This window comes from Pipistrellus kuhlii, unplaced genomic scaffold, assembly GCF_014108245.1.
Source record: "Pipistrellus kuhlii isolate mPipKuh1 unplaced genomic scaffold, mPipKuh1.p scaffold_m20_p_20, whole genome shotgun sequence".
NCBI lineage: Eukaryota > Metazoa > Chordata > Mammalia > Chiroptera > Vespertilionidae > Pipistrellus > Pipistrellus kuhlii.
This window is the reverse complement of record NW_023425516.1, coordinates 6,943,092-6,965,042: the sequence shown is the minus strand read 5'-3', so window position 1 is coordinate 6,965,042 and position 21,951 is coordinate 6,943,092. Positions and strand designations below refer to the sequence as shown.

Genomic DNA, 21,951 nt, shown 5'->3' with positions numbered 1-21,951 from the left:
TATCATTCTGTCCTCCTACGGTTTACAGTCCAATGAGATGAGAGAAACAACAGACAACAAACACATCCCGGACACCTGGAGGAGATGGGCAGGTGCCATACAAAATGCTAAAGCAGAGGATGGGGAGGGGCAGGGAGCTAATTTAGATAGCACTGTCAGGAAGGATGCAGAGTGCGACCATGGAAATGAGACATAACCTGATAACTCACCATCTGAATACCCGGGAAAGAGCATTGCAGGAGAAGGGACAGAGACTGCAAAGGCCCAAGGGAGGAACCAGCTTGGCACCTTGGTGGAACAGAATGTGGGTCATGGGGCTGGCACTGAGTGAAGTGTGGGCAAAGTAGTCCACGATAAAGTCAGTGCTCCGCTGGGGCCAGCTATGCCAGCTTTCAGAGACACAGGTGTGCGCACTCTCACTTCCTTTATAACTGCAATCAGGTGCCAGTGGAGGTTTTCAGACAGAGAATGATAGCATCTGATTTATATTGTTTTTAATCATTCCCGCTATGACACAGAGAATAAGACACTGTGTAAATAGTAGAAGCAGGAAAACCAGAAGAGAGATGTCAGACATGGGTAGGAAGAGGGAAGAAAATAATATCAAGTCAGTATGAACATATTTTTTCTTCTTTCAAATATATTTTTATTGATTTCAAAGAGGAAGGGGGAGGGAGAGAGAGATAGAACCATCAATGATGAGATAGAATCCTTGATCAGCTGCTCCTTGCACTCCCTACATTGGGGATTGAACCCGCAACCCAAGAATTGAATCATAACCTCCTGGTTCATAGGCCAATGCTCAACCATTGAGCCAGGCCGGCGAGGCAAGAATGTTGTTTTTGAGATAAATAAAACAGGACTTAGGAAACGGGGAAAAGAGAAACCACAGATGATTCTTGTGCTGTTGTTTCCAGCAGTTGGGTGGATGGTAACATCATGAACTAGGATGGGGTAATTAGAATGGGAGGTAGGTTATTCATAATAAGGAATTACTATGTTTGGGACATAGTAAGTGAATCTGTTCATTGATCCATTAAATAAAGATGGCAAATAGGCTAAATCACTATTCTTTATTGAGCACACAATATATGCTCAATATCATGTGTATGGGTTCATTGAATCCCCAGAGTAACCCTATAGGAAGGGTACTCATTCGATCATATTTTTTTTACAAAGAGAGAAAATCAGGTCTATGTCCACAGCTAAAAAATGTGTTGAACCAGAATATGATCTATGAGAGTGAAGAGGAGAGATGAGGGCTGGTCATGGACTTGGAAACCATGAGCATCTGATGGTAGATAAAGCCATGCCTGACATGAGAGAGGATTGTCATTTGAGAAGAGACCAGTGATTCATCAGTAGTAACCAGAAATACTTTGGAGAGAGTGGCCAGGCACATGTGCGCAGTTGCATGAATGTTGTTCAAAGAGAGACATCTCTATAGGGAAGAACGGATGCTGGCGTGAGGACCTTGTGATTGCATTTTCCCACAATAAATGATCAGAGGCTCTGCATTTCTCCGTACCAGGATAAGAGGCCCTCCCCAATGATGCTGGGAGCAGCCAGCCTCCTGCCAGGATCCACCTACATCCTGACGGGCCACTTCCGCCCACCAAGCTGATGAGGGCTAGAGAGTTCTTGTCAAATCCCCAACTTGCCCTTTTGACTATAAAGTGCACGTGTAAATATATATATAATATTTTACTTCTGTTGCCGATGCGTTTTGTTCCTCCAGAGTGCGAGAGTGCCCAGCTCCTTTAATTAGTTTCCGGATGATGGCATCTCCACCGAGAAGCCCGTGGTTCCATCCCTCCAATCTCAGGGGGAGATAAAGGAATCTAATAAAGACATTCGGTGCTTCTAGGTGATGCGTTTGACAAGCTTTGTATTAACAAGAAGTCATGTTGAAACTTCTCTCTCTCTCCCACCGCACTCTCTCCGCTCCGCGCTGTGACATTTCGCAGGGGATTAGCAGAGCTCTGCAGTGGCTGAGAACTTGTAGCTGGAAACCGCCTGCCTGCCTCTCGCCCTTGAGCTGGAAAAGAAAGGGCCGGCACCTTGATCTGCTGCAGACCTTAACCTTTAGGAGGGATTTAGTGGCAATAAGGCCTCGGAACAAAAAACTCACTTGAACACCAACTGACAAGCTCCTCTGGACAGCGGTGAGACCACATTCAGGGCTGCAGGATTCAAGGCCAGATAATGAGATGTTTCTTCCACTCACTTGAGTTATTCCCAGAGACAAGGGTACAGGGAGTGTGGGCGGAACTCTGGTTCTCAAGTTTCCAGCGGAAGCCACCTGGGTTTCTGATGGAGAGAGGCGGGAACTCCCTCCGGGGCCACCTGCCTTCCCCTAAATTCAGCCCTGCAGGTACCGTGGGAGAGAGGAGAGGCTGTGGAAGAACCAGTACCATTCCACAGCCGAGGGTGGGCTGTGGGGGACTTCACCACAGCCCTCCTCCTGCGCTCAGCACAATTCCCCGCCTCCTATGGTTTTATAGCTTGTGTTGAGTGCATAACTATCAGTGCTTTCAGGCAATTAGGAATTAAAGTGCTTATGACGCCATGGAGGCAGCGGAAAATGTAAGTGAGCCTGGGACTGTTGGCAGCCAGCAGATCGACAGCCCGGAGATGCAGGCTTTTGCAGAGCAGGTCACAGGAGCACTGGGAAGCAGATGCTCTGTCCCTGCCCTGCTGCCTCCATCTAACCTGGATGGGCAGCCTGGGAGACGGGCATGGTGGTGCCTACCTTTGGGGCAGTATTAAGGGCCAGAGGAGACTGTGAGCACAGAGGAAGGTTGCTAGGAGCCTGAGAGACTAAGAAGGCATATGCACTATGTGCACATGCTGGTTTACTTGTGCTCTGTCAAGATGGGAAAGCATGGGCATCACCTGGGGGTGGTGAGGGCATTCACTGTTGTAGAAAGGCCATTCCTTTCTCCACAAGGTGGCTTTCTGAGCAGACGCAAGAGCATCTATCTAAGGAGAATAGTTATTGAACCTTTCTGAATTTAGAGAAAAAGGAGCCCTGTTGAAAATGAAGTGGGCCCTACCAGGACAGAGTATCAGCCTGCAGACCAAAGGGTCCGGGTTTGATTCTGGTCAAGGGCAAGTACCTTGGTTGCAGGCCCTAGCCCTGGTCAGGGCTTCTGTAGGAGGCAACCTATTGATGTGTTGCTCCCTCATCATTTCTTTTTCCCTCTCTCTCCAATCTCCCTGCAAATCAATTTTAAAAATGCTCTATTAACAAAACAACAACAACAAGAAGAAGATGAAGAAGAAGAAGAAGAAGAAGAAGAAGAAGAAGAAGAAGAAGAAGAAGAAGAAGAAGGAGGAGGAGGAGGAGGAGGAGGAGGAGGAGGAGGAGGAGGAGGAGGAGGAGGAGGAGGAGGAGGAGGAGGAGGAGGAGGAGGAGGAGGAGGAGAGGAGAAGGAGGAGGAGGAAGGAAGGAAGGAAGGAAGGAAGGAAGGAAGGAAGGAAGGAAGGAAGGAAGGAAGGAAGGAAGGAAGGAAGGAAGAAAGAAAATGAGGTGGTACCACCACAGCAACTGCAGACCCTAAAACTGAAATGAATTAAAAGGTCCCCTAGCTAAGGCCAGGGCTACCAAGGGAGCCTGGCACTGTGTCCTGAGCCATCTGGGGTCTGTGTCTCCTTTCTCTGAAGACCTTTTGGAGTTTGTGCAAAAAAAATATTTCTGGGAGAGAGAAACAGCTAAGGGGACATGGGATGTGACAAAAGTCACAGATGCAGGTGTACAGCTTTTCCTCACTGGTCACTCGAGTTTCATGCACATCAGCTGCATTTTTGCTTTGGGAAGAGAGACATCATGAGACGCCATATGCCAATGGAGCAAAGGAAATGCTTAAAGAGGCCTCGAGGCCAAGCCGCAAAGGATAAGGCAAAGCTCAGGCAGGCTGGTGGGAACCAGAGGAATAAACAGTTCCCAGTGAGGAGAAATTAGGAACAGGAGGGACCAACATTTCTTTGGAGCCCCTACCTGTGACATGCAGGTGAGGAAATTGCACATGTCAAAAGATGCTATAAAGAAATCCAGCCAGCATTTCCAGGCTGCTTTTTACAGCAGATAATTATGCTGTTTACCACTAATTGATGGAAGTCTGACTGCCTCAATCACAATAGCATTTATGTGTAGAGTGATTAACAGTTCACTAAGTGCTTTTAATTATACCTGCACATGTCATTTGATCCCAAACCCTATAGGAAAAGGTTGGGTTTGACCTAGAGAGTATTATGCCAAGAGAAATAAGTCAGGCAGAAACGGACACATACCATCAGATTTCACTTCTTTGTGGAATCGAATGAACAAAAGAAACTAACAAACAAGACGGAAAAACTGATTCATAAAAAACAAACAAACAAACAAACAAACAAAAAAATACAGAGAACAAGCTGACACTGTCAAAGGGACGGGGGGAAGAGGGGCAGGGTGAAAAAGGTGAAGGGATTAAGAAAAAATACATTAAAAAACTCATAGACACAACAGTGTTATTAGTAACACTGATAAGTCACATTGAATAGGGAAAAGGGGTGGGGAGGTAGGAGAAGGCAAATGGGGGCATTAATGGTGATGGAAAGAGATATGATTTGGAGTGGTGAACACAGCATACAACATGCAGATGATATACTATAGAATTGTATCCCTGAAACCCATATAATTGTATCAACCAATGTCACCCCGATAAAATCAATAAAAAATAAAATAAATAATAACAAAAGAGAAAAGAAGAGCTTGGATCTGAGTTCTGCCATTTTCTAGCTTAGTGTCTTTGATCACATTATTAGCCATGTAAAGCCTAGTGTTCTGGATTAAATGGAAAACATATGGGAAGTAGCTAATTTATTTTTAGATACACCTTACTAGAGATATTGCAGTGGTCTCACTTCCTATATAACGAAGCTTATTGCTTAACCTCCCTGAGTTTGTCTTTGCCGAACAGTGGGAATAATTTCCAAGTTATTGTGAGGATTTAAGAGGAAGAAGCAAATGTTAAGCTCCCAGCAAAGTGCTGGGCATGGACCATGTCCAGGGGTCCTTCCTTCCCATCCTGCCTGAGCTGGTCCTGTTTGGGGCTAGACCTGAAGCCAATCAGGGGCATTCAACCCAAAGCACATGCCCTTATTCTAGAAGCTGCAAAGTAACCAGGCCTGCCTGATGTCGGATCCATGCCACGATTAGCAATAATTCCCCTCTGTTCCACATTCAACCCTTGATGAAGAGATAGGTCTTAACAATTTCTTGGATGTTGCCAAGTATGATGGAGCACTGATGGCTGCAGGCTGGTTGCTGTGAAACTCAATGGATATTAATCTGCCCGGAAGCAGGAAAGCCTGGAGTGAGGCGTACGTGGTACTGACTTCCGCCTCCCATGTCTCCATCAGGAATGACTGCGCTGGGTCGGGAGCAGAGCCCATCAGCACTTCCTCCCACATCTCAGCTCCTCCTGCGAGGAGTACATTCCAAACCACTGAACCAGTGGTTTATGACTAATCCCAAATAAAGCGCTCACTTTCCTCCCAGGGCTTCTGACTTTCCAACAAACATGAATGCTTTGAATGTGGAGACAGAGGAAGAAAGAGATGTAAGGGATGACAGGAGGGTTCTGGTAAAGAGAATAACAGTCAGCCTGGGGCTGTGTCACTATGGAGCCCCCCGCCTGCCCAGCATCTAATTTGGGATTCTGAATGGAATCTAACCTGTGCCTCCTGGGAAGAGGAAGCAACAAGTGCATCGCTGGCCTGGAGAAGGGTCCCCCTTGGGGCTACACCCTGTGCCCTCACATGGGGCAGCCACCAGAGCCTCTGAAGAAGAGGTTGGCATCTGCCATGGAGGCAGGGAGGAGGCGTGCTCCTCTCAGTCTCTAAACCAAAGCACCCCTGTGCCCAATGACCCTGTTTCCCCTAATGTCCAGAGGTATGCATTTTTAGTAACACTGATAAGTCACATTGAATAGTACTTCACGTTTAATGTATAATTTTCCGAGTTTTTTTTTTCCCTGATCCAGGAAAAAAAAAAGTATATGTATATGTATATGTATATGTATATGTGTATGTGTATGTGTATGTATATGTGTATGTGTATGTGTATGTAGAAGTATGTATATGTAGCTATACTAATAAAAGCCCTTGGGGATGATTAAATCAGCAGGGGAGGGCAGTTGGAGGCTATCAGGCTGGCAGGGAAGCAGATAGATATCAATCAGGCCAGCAGGGGAGCAGTTAAGGGTGATCAGGCTGACAGGCAGAAGTGGTTAGGGGCAATCAGGCAGGCAGGCAGGTGAGTGGTTAGGAGCCAATGGTCCTGGATTGTGAGAAGGATGTCTGACTGCCAGTCCAAGGATTGGCTGTAAACTGGCAGTCGGATATCCCCTGAGGGATCTCAGATTGGAGAGGGTGCAGGCTAGGCTGAGGGACACCCCCATCTCGTGCATGAATTTCATGCACCGAGCCACTAGTGTGTGTGTGTGTGTGTGTGTGTGTGTGTGTGTGTGTGTGTGTGTATGATTTCCATTTATCTTTTTATGTATGCATCCATTATTCTGTGTGTATTTATTTTCTAACCCACATAATCCCTCATTAAAACACAACACTTTGTAACTCTACAATTTTTAATTTAAGGTTTTTGAACAAGTTTCTTGACCACTCAAAATATAAGTACCCGCTTTGTAAAATGTGGGAAAGGAAATAATTAGGGTGACCAACACTTGCCCATTTCCCTGAGACTTTTCTGGTTTCAGCACTGGAAGTCCCCAAATCCCCTATTCTGGGAAACTGTTTAGTTCCAAGTAAACCAGGACAATTAGGAATAATACCACTTTAGAAATAATATCTACTTGTGGGTTGAATGCAGGGGTAAAATAAATAAAGGTAATATATGCAAAACACCAGTCATACAGCAGGTATTTAACAAATGGTAACTGCCGGTGTTATTATAGATGCTGAGAGTCTTTGGAGGCTATTGAAAGCTCTTGAGCAAGTTTATTCATGTCAATTTATTTGCATTTCCATACAGCCTTGTGAGAACACTCTCATTCATTCAAAAAAGTATCTGTTGAATTCGAACTATGCCAGATATTACGGTATGTACTGAATCCATCAATGAATAAGACAACCAGTGACACACATTTTATTTGAGAGAACTGACAGTTATGCAACAATCTAGTATGGGAGTTGTACTTTTGAAAAGGTGATCAAGGAAGGCTGCCTAGAGGAACAAAGATTTAAAGCATGAGACAGGCCAAAACCGGTTTGGCTCAGTGGATAGAGCATCGGCCTGCAGACTGAAAGGTTCCGGGTTGGATTCCGGTTAAGGGCATGTACTTGCAATTACCTGTAGGATAGAGTTGCAGGCACATCTCCAATAGGGGGTGTGCAAGAGGCAGCTGATCAATGATTCTCTCTCATCGATGTTTCTAACTCTCCATCCCTCTCTCTCCCTCTCTGTAAAAATTAATAAAATATATTTAAAAAAAATAAAGCATGAGACAGAACCAGCTAGGCAAAAGGCAGGAAGAAAGACAAGCAGAGAGGACCGATCCAAGGAATGTCTCTGTGTTTCAGGAGGAAAGGAGGCCAATGACTAAAAGAGAATGACATGGGATGTGTGTGGAGAGGGAGATAGGATGAACCCTGGTTCATTGAGGGTCATTGAAGCCAAGGCAGTAGCTTGGCCTCATGCTCAATGATGGCCTCACCTCTTTGTTCACTCTGGATGAGAGGCAGAAGGTTCTAGATCATACATACTTTCCATAGCTTGAATTCACAGCTTCACAAGTCAGCTTTCCCCTAGAGTTTGCCTTGGTCTACAGTGGCCAGTATGAAAAGACAGATTAGTCCACAAACAGGCATCAGCTCAGTTGTGTCCGTAAGAGTTTTCTGATCGAGACTGAACATTCAGGCACCAGGCTATTGACAAAGGCCCAAGTGTCTGTGTGGGGTCTGCAAAGCAGGCTAGTTGAGGGCACCCCAGATTGATCCTCATGATTCCATAAAGAGCAAGGTCCCAAGCCATTGCAGTGATGCCACCCTTGCTGTGGGAACTGTATGAGTTGCCATGGGCATCTCGGATCTTCACTCCATGGAGGAGGGAAGAGGCATGGGGAGAAATGCCACAGGCAGCAACGGAAGCTGTCTGGTATGCATAGATCTGCATGTGCAGAGTAACCCGGTCCAGGCAGCTCAGCCCCACAGGACTGTGCAGTGCTTAATAAAGCATCTTAATTTGGATTTAATAGGATATCTACCGGGTGCTAAAAACAGCAAATTGCTATTTATTAATGACATAATTATTAAAACTTAACACCTGGGCAGTGGAAGCTAAACCAAGACTGGGGAAGTTCTCTATAATACTGTTTTAATAATTATGTTATTTAACTATTTACACATTTGAATTAAAATTCAATACCAGGCAGGCTGAACCTTAACATAATGTAATGGTGTGGAACTGTATCCAGAGTGGGACTCATCAGGCTCTGCTTTTCCTCCTAAACATCACCTACCCACTTCCCGGTCTCCCTGTGTCCACATGTGTGTGTTTTCTAGATTTATGGCAGGCATGTCTGTAGAAACAAGGTGAGTGCCTTTTTATGAAACCATGAACTCTTAGTAGATCTCAGACCTCACCCAAGACCTTTGATTGTATCATTCCAATCAAACTACCCCTTGTCATCTCACTATAGATGTCTAAAACAGAATCAAAGTAGTTAGACTGATCTCCACAATATTAGTTCTCCCTATATTACCCAGAGATCTGCTAGCTCAGCCATTAGCTGCTCTTGATTAAAGTGGTGTTCATATTGGATTCTGTATTCCTATTCCCCCATCGAGGGTACCAGCGGGCTCTGGCTCATCTCCCATGGCAATGCTTTCAAATCCACCTTTCCCCTCCATTCTTATAGAGGCAACTATTTAACCCAGGCCTTGGAAATCTCATATAGATTGATTTTCTCTGACTCCAATTTCTGTTTTCACTGGGATGCATCATTACCCGGTTATTTTGCTTAAAGTAAATTTAAAATGTACAGTATTCCATTAAAATTTTTTTTGAAGCTTGCAATTACCTGTAGGATAGAGTTAAAATTCAGAACCTAGCTATTTAGGCCATTCTATAATCTAGCTCTAATTTAGTCATTGATCTTGTATTTTATTCCTCCTTGAGTCGGTTACAATGCATTGATCCTCCATCTTTGTTGAAGATATATACATGTGTTTGCCAAGCGCACACAATCTAAAACTCACTTATTGAACACTTGATATTACTAGGAGCTTCTCTAACTGTATTTAATAAACTTATTCCTTAAATTCTCAAATAAACTCTGTGAAAGACATGTGATTATCAACTCTATGGCAGGGATGAATAAAGAGGGCACAGAGAGGTCAAGTAGCTTGGCTAAGGTCAACCAGTTTGAACAAAAAAAGAGCCAGGGTCTCAACCAGTACTCTCTATTACATCCTGTAGTACAGACTTCATATTTTCATGCTTCCACTAGGAACATCTAGTGGCTTCTGCTTTAGTTCTGAGAGTGGGGAGTGTACTTCTGGTCAAACACCTCAGCTAGTGGCCATGAATGGGTGGCTTCTGAATCTTGCCCAGGGGTAATTTTCCACCTTTAGGTTACACTCTCAGGCAGGATTCAAAGGACAGCAAGCATTTCACCAACTTCGAGTTCGTGAGTTGGATGTTTTCCAGTTTTTAGTGGGGAGGGAGACGATTCTCGATGATTCTTCCAAGGATGGGATGTGATTGTCTCATTTAATATACTGACTTTGCTGACAGCTCTGGCCCAAACCACCTTCTGATCTACTTGGGGACTGTCCATTGTTCTCCAGTGCATAATTAGCGTATTAGCTATCATGTAAGGAGCCAGGAAAATGAACTTCCAGGAAGCCTTTCCAAAGCAAAAGTAATTCATTACTCGACCTGATTTCCACTTAAAATGTACTTTAAGCACACTTCCAACTGTAAACCCTAAATCAAGCTGTGTTCGCAAAGTCCATCATTTTTTATTTTATTGCATGGCGTTGGTGTGACATAATCCCTTGCAGAGCATCTTGGAGTGCTTTCCAGATCCATAAATTACTCACCTGCACAGTGGAACGTTGTCTGCAAGGCCACCATTGTCACTCTGCAGGCAGCCTGTCCTCTGAGAAGCAAGCAAGACAATGGCTGCCAAGGATGGCCAGATGCAGGGGCCAGGAGGATGTATGGATTGGCGGAGTGGTGCTTGGAGAACTGAATGCTCCAGTTAAAACACTGAATAAATTCCACCAAGTTTAAATGCTTTTAGAACTAAGAGAATTCAGAAATGTGGATATTTCAGGTAGTCAGCCAATCAGATGTTCTGTCATTAACTCATCAATTATTATTCTGTCTTGGAAGAATCAATCTAGCTTTTAAAGTGACATAGCCATTAGTTGCAACATTATGTCTTAGAAGTCCTGGATGATAAGACCCAGTGTTCTCTCCTCAACCCTCATCATACTGATTCTCTATTGTTTTTGTCCCACCAAATACCTGTGAGAGTACAGGTAAATGTATGTGCAATCACACACACACACACACACACACACACACACACACTCACACTGCCTTTCTATCTGAACATAATGTGAATTTAAACATAAAAATGATGGATTGTGCCCTAGCTCGGTGGCTCAGTTGGTTGGAGCATTATCCCATACACCAAAATGTTATGGGTTCAATTCCTGGTCAGGTCAGGTTGCAGGTTTGATCCCAGGTCAGGGTACATACGGGAGGCAGCCAATCATTGTTTCTTTGTCACATTGACATTTCTTTCTCTCTCCTCCCCCTCTCCCTCACTTCTTCCTTCTTTCTCCCTCTCTCTTTTCCTCTCTCCCTTCCTTTCTTGAAAATCAATGGAAACCATCCTCAGATGAGGATTAAAAAAGTAATAAAAATTATTAAGGTCATTCCTTTACGGAAGACATCCTATTCAGAACAGCGGAATTTGTTTTGAAATGAGTAAGGCTCTTGCTCAATATCTCATCTTCAGATAATTCATAGCATAGAAAACAGATGAGAAAATGTAACAAAAGAGATTAATTTAAATGCTTTGAAAAAGCTATGGAATCCTCAGGAAGAGAAAGGCCACACCCTTTGGAGATCATACAGAAGACTTTCTAGAAGGTGCAGTAACACAACTAGGCCTTGAACAATTCCAATAATATATTATAGGTAGTTGGAGAGAAGAGTCTAAGAGATCAAAATCAGCATCAAGGGCATGAGGACAAGGAAATAATGTGAACTCGTGCCTATTAATGAGCTGCCCAGTGTGTGCAGTGTGGAAAAGAGTGGGAGAATATTTTAAGGAGAAGGAGGAACACAGGCTAAGGGAAGACATCTTCTTTTCAAAAAATATATTTTATTGATTTTTTACAGAGGAAGAGAGAGGGATAGAGTTAGAAAAATCAATGAGAGAGAAACATCGATCAGCTGCCATTGCACACCCCCTGCTGGGGATGTGCCCACAACCAAGGTACATGTCCTTGACTGGAATTGAACCTGGGACCCTTCAGTCTGCAGGCTGACATTCTACTCACTGAACCAAACCGGTTTCGGCAACATCTTCTTGATATCTCCTTTTGTGTGAAGGATGAAATCCAGTGCAATTAAAAGTGCTGGATCAATGCTTCAGACAGAGGAAAGATGAGCCCTGAAATTTCCAACCATCTCATTTCCATGTGAGGGCTGCACTCTGGCCTTGGAACAGGGCATGAAGGTGATGGTCAGGTTCCCTGGGACCTCCAGGAGGCCAGATGGCATTGTATGCTGGTAGATGATGTGCCCCAGAATTGCCCACTGTGGTGGCTTTGACAGGTGTTTATTCAAGGAAAGAAACTAACGTGAAGAAACTTAAGAGAGCTGGATGGAGGATCCAGTTAATTTGTGAAGAATTAATGAGTCAAATCCACTGTCAGTAGAACTGAAATGGTGTGTGTTAATGATCCGGTTCTGAGGTTGTTAAAATGTGTAGCAGGTTGGGAAGGTGCTGGAACAACCATTATAATCCCCATCCTATAAATATCTGTTGAGCTTTGACTATGGATATAAATATAAGTAAGTCATGGCTCAGGCCATCAAAAAGCTCATGGTCTAGTGGATGGGAGATGCTAAGCCAATAACCATTGCATAGTGGGATAGGTGCCAAGTGACATTATTACTCTATAAACCAATTGGAAGACAAATGAAGAGTCATGCACGGACTGAATATCACATTCACTAGTTTTGATGATACTGGAGAATTAAGCTTAGGTGTGTAGCAACAATTAGCTCCTAATTCAGAACCCCAGATGAGATGGGTGCCCACAGAAAACTCCTGGCTGTGCTATGGCCCTCTCACACCTGTGGAACATTGGCCTGGGACACTTGAAGTAGGATGACCACAACAGAACGTAGCTTCTTATTGGGAGCCTGGCCCCCAAACTAAAGACCGAACAGAGTGGGGTTCCTGTTACCAAATTTACCAATTAAATCAAACCCCTCCCTTCCTTTGAGGAATTATTTTAGGCATCAAAGAGAGAAAGGGATTTTTTATTATAATTCACCATCAGGCTGTGAGTAGGCAGATGAGAAGCTGGCATGTAAAGTCCTGCAGGAGGGCAGAGAAGTACAGGGGTTAGAAAAGGTGCAACATTGCCCAGCTGGCATGGCTCAGGGGTTGAGTGTCAACCTATGAACCTGGAGGTCACACTTTGATTTCTAGCCAGGGCACATGCCTAGGTTGTGGGCTTGATCCCCAGTGGGGCATGCAGGAGGCAGCTAATTGATGTTTCTCTCATCATTATTTCTCTCTCTCCCTTCCTCTCTGAAATCAATGAAAAAAATATTTTTTTAAAAAATTTGCAACAAAGTAACATTTGACTTGCACCTTAAAGGATGACTGGAAGTTTTTTAGGAAGGACAAAAGAAGCAATATAAACCCCCAAATGCCTAATTATCAGGAAGGGTATGATGTGTTGGGGGTGACAAGGGGATAAGTTGAGGTAGAATCAGTGGGAATACCAATGGTAACATAGGCTGACACTTGATCCTGAACAGCCTGCTATCCTAGGATGAAGTGGGTGGATATGATCAGCTGGGCAATAAGGAATAATTGGAAGTGTTTAGGCAGAGGTGTGACACGCTCGGAACTGTATTCCATCAACTCTGAATGAAGTGTGGAGAATGACTTGTGGATGAGTGTCAGAGGGGACTTGGGTGAGGGTACAGACAGGAAGAGGATGGAGGCGAGGACAATAGTGTTGCATTGAAATCCATTCTCATCAATACTTCCTGACTCTGGGTTTAGACAGGAGGAAATAGACAATAAATTCAAGGCAAGCTGTTTCTTTTATGTTTAAGATAATTCCTCTAATTTCTCTCCATTTGTTCCCATAACCCTTATAGTTCAGTCCCCGAGCTATTCTGCCAGCTATTATTGTGAGACAACAAAGATGTTTCCACAGGATATTTATTTTCCTTCCACTGGCTTTTGTCTCCACAGTATCTCCCAAAATTGTAGAGATTTCTTCAGATATCTCCATTAACGAAGGAAACAATATCAGCCTCACCTGCATAGCAACGGGCAGACCGGAGCCCACGGTTACCTGGAGACACATCTCCCCCAAAGGTAAGAGAGCAGTTTGGTGCATTGTGTCGTGAAAGGAACTGGGAGAATTGTTGGCCACAGCTATGAGGTCACGGTGCTGGTGACTTCACCCAAAAGTTCCTTGGTTGTTGGTAGCCTGATAACAATGCTCGTGGCTCTGCGGAGGATTTGGTATTCTCCGAAAGATAGGCCTCTCATCTAAGATTTCAGCAGCCATGCTTGAGCTCCTTTCAATCCCTGGGAACTGCGTCCCAGCTGGTGGTAGATGCAATGGGGGTAAGATGTTCTGGGAAAATGTCACTGGGCACATTTGATATTGGACAATGCACTTTCACGGCATTGTTCAGCTGGTTGTTTTAAGAGATAGAAAGCACAAACACCAAATCAATGAGAGCTCCAAAGGGCCATGTTCCTAAATGCACAATTTCCAAATTGGAATTTGTTCAGCATTGCCAGCTATCTGGTCTCTGTTTCATTAGTTGTTTTGTAGTTTTGTTGTTGCTTTACTGTGATTAATCCAAGGTGGTCAAATTGCAAAATTTACTTTTTCTTGATGATTAGATATTGCATAGACCAGACTAGACTAAGAGTTGTTTTGTGCTTTCATGGATTGAACATTAAACATTTAGAATTTAAGTAGATGCCATGTATCATTAAGTTGGCTTTTAGTCATGGTACATTAAATTATTTTCTTTGTGTTTCAATATCGCTTGAATGCTGGCAATAGTCTAGGCACACATCTACGCATGGAGGATATAGCAATAAACCAAGACAAGATCACATTCTCATGAGGAAAATGACCAAAAAATGAATATACAAGACACAAGGTGGTGATAAGGATGAGAAAATAGAAATGTGTATATTGACTGAAGGAGAAGAGGTTTGGTCAGGGAAGGCCTTTGAGAAGGCAACTTTAAGTAGAGACATGAATCAAGAGCCTTACTTTCATTGTTTATTGTGAATATCCATATATGGATGTATGCATGAAGGTATGAGCACTGCTGAGTAGTAAGGATGCCAAAGGAACTCTTGTGGTAGTTATTTGCTTGGCGTTGCAGGTCAGGTCCCCCAAAAGCGCGTACGAATTTTATTCAAGATACTCTTGGAATCAACCCTTGTGGAAGGAAAGAGAAGGAAGAGGGTTGGGCAGGTGGAGAAGTTGAGTTGCACTGCGGTCAAGTGCGATATCTCAGCTCACGAGATGGTGCATTCTGAAGCTAGGGTGACCCTTCACGCATGTTCTTTATTGGAGGCAAGGGGGCTGGCACAGCAGTCCTGAAGCTGGGTTGCCCTCAAAAAGTCTGTGACCTGGGCCAGGCATCTCTTCACATGTCACGATCCCCGTAAAGCTGCACCTGAGTGAGGGCTGTCCACCACCAGCATCCCGCACCCCTGGGGCAGACATCCTCTCTTCCCAGAGGGGGCAGCTCATCAGCATCCACTATACCTGGGAAGATTTTAAAATGCCAGTTAGGGGTATGAGAGGCCCTGAATACCAAATCCCCTCTCGTAGACATTGACAATTTGCCCTGCTAGAGGTCTTTGGAAAAAGCATGAGGTTTTCAGTGTTGGGCTCGAGTCCCAGGAGCTGCCCCCGGCCATCATTCCTGAGGCTACCCCCATGAGCAAAGGCATCAGAGAGCCTCCCGTGTCTCTGTCAGTCTCCTGATGTGAAATGATGTTAAGTGAGTATAGGCCCACCATCCGGGAGGAGGCCTCAGGTGTGTATGAGATCATCACTGATGGAAGGTGGCCCTGGTACCTGTGAAGGAGGGGCCCCCATGGACAGGCTTTGGAAGACCTTGGTGTAAACCAGTCAGCGCTGCCTAATGCTGAGTCCCGAGGGCTCCTGGATGCCAGGGCTGCTGCGCCTTCCACTCTGCAGGGTATTTATCATCCCAGCCAGACGTGCTTCGCCCTCTGCCAGGCAGAGGCCCTGTGGCCTCCCTCTCGCAGGTCTCCCTCTGTCTCTGTGTGAGGCCTTTTCTCGTGTCCTCCTTTCTCTCTTCTCCTCGGGGCCTCTTCTCCTTTTGTCTTGCCCTTTGATGCCTTTTCCTTTTGTCCTCTGCTTTCCTTTCTCTCTCAGACTCCCACATGTTTCCACTTTAATTGCATTTTCCCCACATGTTTCCCCCCCCTCTCTTTCTCTTCTCTACACAATGACTTGTGTCTTCCTTCTGACATTGGAGCCCTCTTCTGTTCATCTCACTGAAGTTCGCACCACTGTGCCTTACACTACTTTTCCCGTTTGGGGGCTATCAAGCAGATTCATTTCCCCGGGGGACTTTACCTGCGCCTGGCTCACAAGCTTCCTTTTACCAGGGTTGTTAGCTGCTATGGAAACAGAAGATGGATCAAGGGGAGAGGAGCAGGATAATCAGAATCTACCAGTGGATCCATGTAATGGAGATGAACAGTCTTTTGAGATCTTTGGTCCAGATGAGATAGCTCAGATTCAAACTGATAAGAGATGCTAGGAGCAGAAATTAATCCCCAGGGACTCACCAGGAGCTGCCACCGGGCTGCTGCCAAATCAGAACTGAAGCTACAGACTCATAGCAGCCACACCTTCATCTTTCCCACTAAATATCTCCAAAGGATGCTTATTTTAAATGAATTATGGCAGATGTGAGGTTCCTCAGAGAACAAGGTATGTTCACCTTTGTGAGGGCTCCGAAGGGAAGGGAGAGAGCAGCTGCCATTTTTTGTCTCATCCTCTGTGCATGGACCAGGTCTCATCCGGGATCATTCTTATGCACACACCCAGTACAAACACTTTTGGTGACCCTGAAGGCTTCACTGGATTCTTCTCTCCCCAGGCTGACCTGTTTGTTCCGTTCATTTCTGAATAATCCAAGCATCCTCCATCACAACACACGTCACTATTTGCAATAAGCTAAGCCTCCTTCGAATATGAATTTCTAGGGGTGACCACCTTTTATGTGGAAAGGGGATGCCGAAATGTCAGCCACCATTTTACTAGGAATGGCTCATTCATTTCTATGCACAGAAGCTAGAAGGATGGAGGTGGCAGGGACATGCCCCTAAGGTTGCCTGCCTACCGCATTATATCAGGAGGAGAAAATGCCAGTTGTCCATATCCAAGAGGAAGAGGGGGTTGAGGCCTCCCAAGCTACCTCTCTGCATCGCCACTGAGGCTGAGAAGTACTTTTTCACCTAGTATGATAGCATGCATCCTAGTTCCTCATAAGAAGTTGCTACTCTCAAGGGTTCAAGGACAGAGGGCATTAGCTGTGTAAAGATATCTGCCCTCTTGTGCACTCCTGCTGGGAATGTATAGGTTTTGTGTGCACTTGTGCGGTGTTTGCAAAAGGAAACTCCCCCATCTCACTGTCTCATGCCAAAACGCCAAATCCATCTTCATGAATGCTTTCCTGGTCCTTCTTCAAACTCGTGTAAATTCTAGGAGTCTACTCGAGTGGCCAAAGTACCACCAGCATGCCCAGAGCCTCCTTCAGATACATACCCCATGTATGACTCTGTGTCTTGTATTTTCTCCTGATCTAGGGATACAAGAATTTATGTTAGCACAGCCCTTAAGCTCTAGTGCTTCCATCTCCAAAAGAATGCCTTTGGTGTTCTTGATGCCTCAAGGTCTTCTCTAAATACACAGAAACACCATCTCTGTGATCATATCCTAAAGTATGCTTTTAGGACATCTCTATTCAGAGAAAAGTGTTCTCAAAATCCAGTTTTAATTTTTCCAGTTTCTGTTGGATTTTAAGATCATTAAAGAGAAGCCCAAGATTCCAGAGTGTTCATATTCCTGGGAGGAGAACATAGAGCTGAGGTAAAGGCATGACTCCAGTCACTGGTGTGTGGGTTTCGTATATTGGGGCAGGGATCACTTGGGGTCTTAATGATCCTTCTCTCTCCTTCTTCCCTCTCCTTCTCTCCCATCAAATGAAGCACAGAAAATGAAAACCTCACTTAGGCTACTGAAAGAACACCTTGTACCCAGATACTGGTTGGGGCTCAGTAAGGTCCTGGAGGCTGTTTACAGCAATGTCCCGATTTCTAATTTATGAGTTTTCAGAGATCAGGCCCTGGCTCTCATTCATCTTTGATTCTTTACCTCCTAGCACGATGCTCAGCACCTGGAAAGCATTCAAGAAATATTTGTTGATTCCGTGAGCAAGCACTTACTTGTGCCAGAGCCTGAAGGGGCATGCTTCTTCCCCCATCCAAGGGCCTCATCCAGATTCCTGAAGAATTCTCCTGCTCTTTGATGTTGCAGTTGCTATCTGGCATGTTTCCTCTTGATCTCGGCTGGCGAGTCTTCAGGACATTTGCTCTGGTCTTCACAGGATCTTCAAGGCTTTGTTGGGGTCCCCTAGTGGGAACCCCGCCATGGCAGGGCTTGACTTCTTGGAGGAGACACTCCTTTTCACGTTCTCTTTGCAGAAATGGAGGAGGTTGCCAAAACCAGTTTGGCTCAGTGGATAGAGCATCGGTCTGTGGACTGAGGGGGTCCCAGGTTCGATTCCGGTCAAGGGCATGTACTATTGGTTGCGGGCACATCCCTAGTGGGAGATGTGCAGGAGGCAGCTGGTCGATGTTTTTTTCTCATAGATGTTTCTAGCTCTCTATCCCTCTCCCTTCCTCTCTGTAGAAAAATCAATAAAATATATTTTTAAAAAGAAGGAAATGGAAGAGGCTCAGCAGTAACTCTGAGGAGGGTCTTCAGAGAGCTTGCTTCACCCTCCTCTTGCTGTGTGTGCTGTGTGTGTTTCTCTGGCATGTTCTGTGTCTGGTCTTCCTGGACCCTTCCTGTGCCTAAACCCTCAGTATCCCTCAAGAGTTTTGTAAAACAACCCTGGATGTTGCCAGGGCAAGTTAGCTTAACTGTATGTGAAAGTGGTCTGCTGCATGGGTTACAAAATGAAAATACAAAGAAAGACATCAGTGCAACAAAGAGAAACATCATCTTAAAAATTCTTCCCACTCTCCGCAGTGTGTGAGTTGAGGCGGTTGATTGGTTGGCTTCCCCAGTGCCATGCAAAGGCCTGGGGAGCATGGTTAGAGCAGAACCATATGCCCATCGGGTCCCCAACCAAGCCCTTGGGATGGAAGCCTTCTCTCTCCACAGGATGGAGTGGGCACTTCTGCAGCCCCACCCCCACCCCCCGCACCCATCCCTGCAGGGCCAAGCAACCTTCCCCTGCGGCCAGATCTCTTCCCTCTGCCCCTCACTTCTCCTGATGCACTGGAAGAGGCCCAGTGGGCAGTTGGTTGTCCCAGCCCTTGTGTCTCTGAGTTTCAAAAGGTGCCGAGTTGATGAGGACAAAGTAACCCTTTATGGAAGCTCTTCTCCCTGCCCATGCCCTGAGCCACCCCCTGCACCTGCCATCCCCCGCCCCCATTTTCCCATTTGTTAGCACTGACAGGCCTTCCTCCCCAGCCAAGCAGGACACCGAGCACTAATTGGCACTGGAGGTATCACAGCTTGAGTTCGACCAGAGCTGGCAGGCTCCATGACTCCGGTGACAGCTCTGTGAAAAGGTGTCAGGAGCACCGCTCTGGCATGCCATCAGCTGACGGCAGCACCCTGGCACTAATGAGCAGCCTGTCAGCACCAGCATCAGGGGCCCCGTGTGGCACAGGGATCATTAGGATGGCAGATGAGAAAGTTCTCTCCAGCAAAAGATCCAGAAAGGGAGGGCAGGAGCACAAAGTGGAACTCCTTGCATCGCCTTGCCCACGGAGGGTTACCAACCAGAAGGAGGGTAACCACTCAGCATTGGGGTAACCATCCAGCAGGAAGGGACCAGTATTAAAAAAAAAAAAAATAGTTAAGATCTCTATCTATGCCAGCTCTGGACAACTCCTGGACTCTCATTTTGGTTGGGTTGCCCTGTAACCAACCAATTGATGCATGCTACAGATCCTTCTGCAGTAAGCCAAGGGGGAACCCAGTGAGAAAATTAACTCCCTAATCAAGGCTAAGGTGCTAGAAAACCAGGAAGCAGCCCAGGTTCTGAAGCAGGAGGGACTGAGGGAGAGAGGGAAGCTTGGGATCTGCGTCTTTGCTGTGTGTGGGGCAGGCTCCCTGTCTCCAGGGCCTACTCAGTTGCCACCTCCTGTCTGTCTGCTGCTGGAGCATGAGAATCCAGGAGAGTCAATTACGTAGTATGAGAAGGAAGCATTTCCTGGCACTTCATTTGAGAGCTGGGCATGGGAATAGCCAGTGTTACCACTCTACTTATCTGCTCCCTGAGGGCAGGAGGCAATTTTCCTGCTTGTTCATTCCTGTGCATCAGGCTGAGGATGGGCCAAGCCTGGCCCTTCTTTGAGGCTTTGGCTCCATCTTCACCAGTGGAGGCCACCTGAGAGAGGAGAGAGAAGACGGCGATCTGCCTGGAAGAGGTGGGCTTTGAAGGCAGTTCCAACTGGATTTCAATTCCCCTCCACAACTCACTGGCTAGGTCATTCCAAGGAAGCAATACATCTCTCTGCAATGTGCTTCTTCATTCATGTTCTTGCTTCTTCGTGGGGTGGGCAGAGCATTAAGGAACTGGTGTGGGGCCCTGGTTGCCACACACATTGTGGTCACTCGTATCAACTTGGTGCTCCCCACACCCTTGGCACCCTCACCTCACACACACCTGTTCCCTGGAGCACTGTCCTGCACGCTCCTTTTGTATAAAACTCTGGTTTTGTGCTAAGGCTGTGTTCAAACGCTCCACTCTGAAAGCCTCTGATGACTATGGTCAGGCAGACTGAGTTGCCCTTTACTCTGAGATCCCACAATGCATTGCATGCCCCTCTAGTGATAGCCGTTCTTCCATGTGCCCAAGGGGCCTCCTGTTGTCCTAGGCAGGGGTCAGGGAGGCCAGGAATCAGCCTCATGCTGTGAGATTGTATCCCAGTGCCTAGCACAGCAGCAGGCATTCACAGGCCCCGGCTAGTGATTGCCCAACAAAGACAAATCCAATCGGGAGACACAGTGTCTTTCTTTTCCTTTTTAAAATTAATTCTCGCCGGTACATCATTTAAAACAAAATCAATTTTAATGAATAAAGGGTAAGCTCCAGGAGCCTCATCTCTTCCCATCATTCTCCATTGTGGATCTTTTGTTCCCCAAATCATCAAAGGGATTCTTCAGCGGAAGCTCTCCCTCACCGGTCCTTGGGCTGCCCCCACACCAAGGCTTGGCCTCATCTACAAAATAAAAACAATGATTCCTTTGTGACAGGACCATGGCAACAATGAAACATTGACATCCATGCAGAGCGCCCAGCTTCTAAGGAAGGACGCATAGTAGGTGCCCAATAATGCCAGCTTCCACTTTCATAACCTTGGCCAGCCCCTTCCTTCTCACTCCCACCCATGACCAGAATGGGAGGGACTGAAAATTCTTTTGTCTGAAAAGGTTGAAGTCCTACATAAGCCCAAGCTCAGACAATTGCCAGGATGGATAGCTATCCAGAGGTGCTTCGTCAGCACCTCCATCACCCCCACCATTTTCTAATTAACAAAGGAGCCTGATTAAAATTCCCAGAGTACCCCCAAGTAGCTATCCCAGGAGGGCCCAAGTGATTGCTATTGCAAAAGGTATCACAGTGGTCACTGATGGTGGGAGAAGAAAATAATTGCATCCTAATGGGAGATGGCAGGTCCCAGTCCACAGTAGCAGCCAGCACACCACGGCGGTGTGAGGCCCATCCTAAACAGAGAAAGCATTTATCAGGCTGAAGGCAAACTGGTGGCACAACCAGGAGAACCAGAGCAAAGGGTTCAAGCCAGGATCAGAGCAAATGATTTAAGCGCAGACACGCAGAGGAAGGTGGGAGAGAGGAAAGCAAGGAAAGACAATCATAGATCACTCTTTACCTGCGTAATTCTCCTTAAGTATAAAATTATAGCGAGACGGATACAGCGCGGGTGAAATTTGCCAATGTCAATAAGAGTTTTTGTAAGTTTAATATTTATGATCCACTTTAAAGCAATATGATAGCAGCGCAACTTCCTACTTCAAAGAAGGGAAAAAATCATAAAAAGACTAGTGGGGGAATTAATGAGTTCAACGTGCTGGAATTGAGAACATATGAAAGGAAGCCTCAGTCGAGAAGCCAAGGGCAGGAGAGCACACCACAGACACTGTTTGTGGTTTTACCCAATTATTTTAAAACCCTTGAAAGATGTTGTAGCATCAGAGGGCTGCTGAAATCAGACATGGCTAACAGCTCCCTCCCCCACACTCCCCCTGAGTCTTCGGCTATTTATGCTGGCACTTGACTACCGTTACCATGCAGAACTGTTTTTGATGGAACCACAAAAAAAAAAAAAAAAAAAAAAAAAA

General features: G+C 45.7%; 1 protein-coding gene across 4 annotated transcripts in view; it reads left to right on the top strand.

Annotated features, from left to right (window-relative positions):
• NTM (neurotrimin) overlaps window positions 1-21,951 on the top strand; it is an 814,150-nt gene that overhangs the window by 693,012 nt on the left and 99,187 nt on the right. For all 4 annotated transcript variants that reach the window (XM_036449152.2, XM_036449153.2, XM_036449155.2 and 1 more), the window contains one exon: window positions 13,524-13,649. In XM_036449152.2, the coding sequence (XP_036305045.1) occupies window positions 13,524-13,649 (126 nt within the window). The remainder of the gene's footprint in view (window positions 1-13,523; window positions 13,650-21,951) is intronic.